The 3353-nt window shown below is 37.6% G+C and overlaps 1 protein-coding gene across 1 annotated transcript; it reads left to right on the forward strand.

Annotated features, from left to right (window-relative positions):
* The first annotated feature begins 1214 nt into the window (after positions 1-1214).
* LOC138168392 (olfactory receptor 4F6-like) lies at positions 1215-2168 on the forward strand. The gene has a single exon (XM_069097420.1). It carries the CDS (start codon positions 1230-1232, stop codon positions 2166-2168), a length of 939 nt encoding a protein of 312 aa, XP_068953521.1. The 5' UTR covers positions 1215-1229.
* The last annotated feature ends 1185 nt before the right edge of the window (positions 2169-3353 follow it).

Below are 3353 nucleotides of genomic sequence, written 5' to 3' on the forward strand. Positions count from 1 at the left end.
AGCCATTGTTCTATGTATTTGTTGGATCTCTTTCAGTACTTTGGTAGGGTCATCTCCAAGCTCAGATGAGACTGATTGTTATTATTTGTGACTTGGTAACTTTGGACAGAATAAGGTCATCAAATCTGTTAAGAAAACTTTACCACATGTGGTTTGGAGACAACATGGTATAGTAGAAAGCAGCCCTAATTCTAGTTCTACCACTTAGTAGTTGTATGACCTTGGGCAGGTCATTTTGCTTTTCTGCTTCTTGTAGGGAAAAACCTTCTTGGTTTCATCATCTGAAATGAGGCGTAAACTGACTAGACGATTTGTAAATTTCCCTCAAACTCTAAATCTTATGGTTGGAATTAGTAACCACTCAGAAATGGGATACCAAGACCTGACCCTTATTCTTTTGGTATGCAGGGAGGGCTCAATGGTAAAAGATAGTGGCATTGGTCTAGAGTAGACAAGAGCCCCAAGAAGTTCTCCCTATTCTAAAAGTCTTCCTAGGAGGTTTAAGCAAATACTGTCCACAAAGACAGAGCCAGGATAATACAGTGGAAAGATTACTGCCCCTAGAGGGCAAATGTGTGAATAGCTAGCATTTAATTTTCATAGATTCAGAGAGCTATGCAAATAAGCATGGTAATAATGATAAAAGATAGCATTATATACACAATACTTTAAGGTTTGCAAAGTGCTTTATAAATATTATCTCAGTTTATCCAAGAAAATAGAGGAGGGAGAGGGAGTACTAAAGAAATACTCTAAGAGTGGGGGAGGGAAGAGTGGATCAGGAAAAATTTCAGAGAAGAAGCTAAAGGCAGAGGAGAGCATGCCTTGAAGGAAGAAAAGGCTTTTGAGAGGTGGAGATGAAGAGGCAGTGAATTCCAGTCAAAGGAATGGCTTGTACCAGAATGTTATATTGTTTAGTGTCAATAAGAAAGTTAGGCAATGCAGTGGATAAAGTTTTGGACTTGGAGTCAGAAAGACCTAAGTTTGAATCATTTGAAAAATGAGGAAAATAGTCTCAATGGCCTCTACAGTCTCTTCCAGTTCTAAATCTATGATTCTATGATTTTGGATTGTTATCCAGCCATACAAAATGATAAAGCAATATAGTATTTTTACAATGTGAGTCCCTATCCATTCAAACTGTCTGCTTTTGATGCCAATAATTTTATATACATATTTTTACTATTTTCTTCAGGTAAATTCCAGAATCTCTTTTGCAAACTGAGTTAATGGATGGATCAAATGAGTCTGTGGTATATGAGTTTGTTCTGTTGGGACTTGCGAGTTCTCAGGAGATGAGAGTTTTTCTGTTTCTGTGCTTCTCAGTGTTTTATGTGGCAAGTATGTTAGGAAACCTCCTCATTGTACTGACAGTTATTGCTGATGCTCGATTACACTCACCTATGTATTTTCTGTTGGCTAACCTCTCTTTCATTGACACGTGTGTTTGCAGTATTGCGACCCCTAAGATGATTTCTGATCTCTTCAGAAAGCACAAAGTCATCTCTTGGAATGGCTGCATTACCCAGATGTTCTTTATTCACACTGTTGGGGGTACTGAGATGGTGCTCCTTATAGTTATGGCCATTGATCGATACATTGCAATATGTAAACCTCTACACTACCTAACCATTATGAGTCTGAGAAGGTGTATCTTGCTTTTGATGGTGTCTTGGATTATTGGCTTTATACATTCTATGATGCAGTTGGCTTTTGTTATAAATTTACCTTTCTGTGGCCCTAATAAAGTGGATAGTTTTTATTGTGATTTCCCTAGATTCATCAAACTTGCCTGCATGGATACCTATAGACTGGAGTTCTTGGTCACTGCTAACAGTGGCTTTATCTCCATGGGTACTTTCTTCATTTTGATTGTTTCTTACATCTTCATCTTGGTAACTGTTCGTAAACACTCTTCAGGTGGTTCATCCAAAGCCCTCTCCACCCTATCAGCTCACATCACAGTAGTGATATTTTTCTTTGGTCCATGCATCATTGTCTATGTATGGCCATTCCCCACATTGCCAATAGATAAATTTCTTGCCATCTTTGATGCACTTATCACTCCTTTTATGAATCCTGTCATTTATACATTCAGGAATAAAGAGATGAAAGTAGCAATGAGGAAGCTGTTCAGTAACATCATGAGTTCTAGGAAGTTGTCTTAAATACATGCTTGGAGGCTGTCAAATGGATTGGAGACACACAAGAAGCTGCTGAGATGTTAGAAGTCATTTTAGTTATTGTTTAAACACTGTGGTGGTATAAGGTCTCTCCTTGTTCACAATTAGCTAAGTCCTTCCTAGGAATCAATACCCCAAAGACAATTGAGAAAGTAAGGTTGTACAATGGATAGAGAACTTGGCTTGGAGTCAGCAAGACCTGAGTCTGAGATTGTAATGTCCTTCCTGGTTATTATTCAAGACTGTCTTGATGGCTAGTATCACACATGGTGAGCCACTTTGGCTCACTAGATCATTAAGACCATAGAACAAACAAAAAACAAGGTATATTACCTAAAAATTGTGCAATTGATGAACTATGTAATTATTGCTCACACTGGTCTTTTGGTCATTTAAAAATTGATCAAGTTTTAATCATTTTTTAATGATTTAATCATTTTTAATCAATCAAATTTTAATAAATCAAAAATGGTACAATTTTTAAAAAAAATTATCACTTTTATTTTTTTCATTTTTCAAATGCTTTATTAACTTTTGATTTACAGCATTCATTTCCACTAGATTTTGAGTTACAAATTTTCTCCCCGTTTTTCCCCTGCCCACCACCCCAAAATAGCAGTCCCACAGGATAATCCCTCCTCCAATCTGCTTTCTCCCATATTTTCTCCCATACCCCTTTCAACTTTTCCAGTAGGGCATGGTGGCTCTCTATGCCCCAGTGCCTGTATATCTTATTTCCCAATTACATGTAAAATAGTATTAATAATAGTATATATATATATATATATATATAAGCATTTGATTTTAAAACTGAATTCCAGATTCATTCCCTTACTCCCTTGTCATCCACCCTTACTGGGAAGATAAGCAGTTCAGTATAGGTTGTACATGTGTGGCTAATACAAAACAATAACACAGTAGATATATTGTAAAGGACTGACTATATTTCCCTCCCTCCTATCCCACCTCCCACTTGTTCTATTCTCTACTTTGATCCCATCCCTTTTCAGAAGTGGGTGCTTCCAACTTCCCTCCCCTCCAGCCTGCCTTTCCTCTCATCCCCGTCACCCCTACTCTCCTGGAGGGTGAGATTCCCTATTTAGTGTGTATTTCATTCCCTTCCCCAGCCAAATTTAATGGGAATAAGGGTGACCTATTCCTTTTTTGCCT

The sequence above is a fragment of the Petaurus breviceps genome, unplaced genomic scaffold, assembly GCF_028583685.1.
Source record: "Petaurus breviceps papuanus isolate PSGF00001 unplaced genomic scaffold, PetGlider_PUasm1.0 37, whole genome shotgun sequence".
Taxonomy (NCBI): domain Eukaryota; kingdom Metazoa; phylum Chordata; class Mammalia; order Diprotodontia; family Petauridae; genus Petaurus; species Petaurus breviceps.

Excerpts from the sequence above, each read along its gene's own strand:
- LOC138168392 (XM_069097420.1), top strand. The coding sequence starts at position 1,230 with ATGGATGGATCAAATGAGTCTGTGGTATATGAGTTTGTTCTGTTGGGA.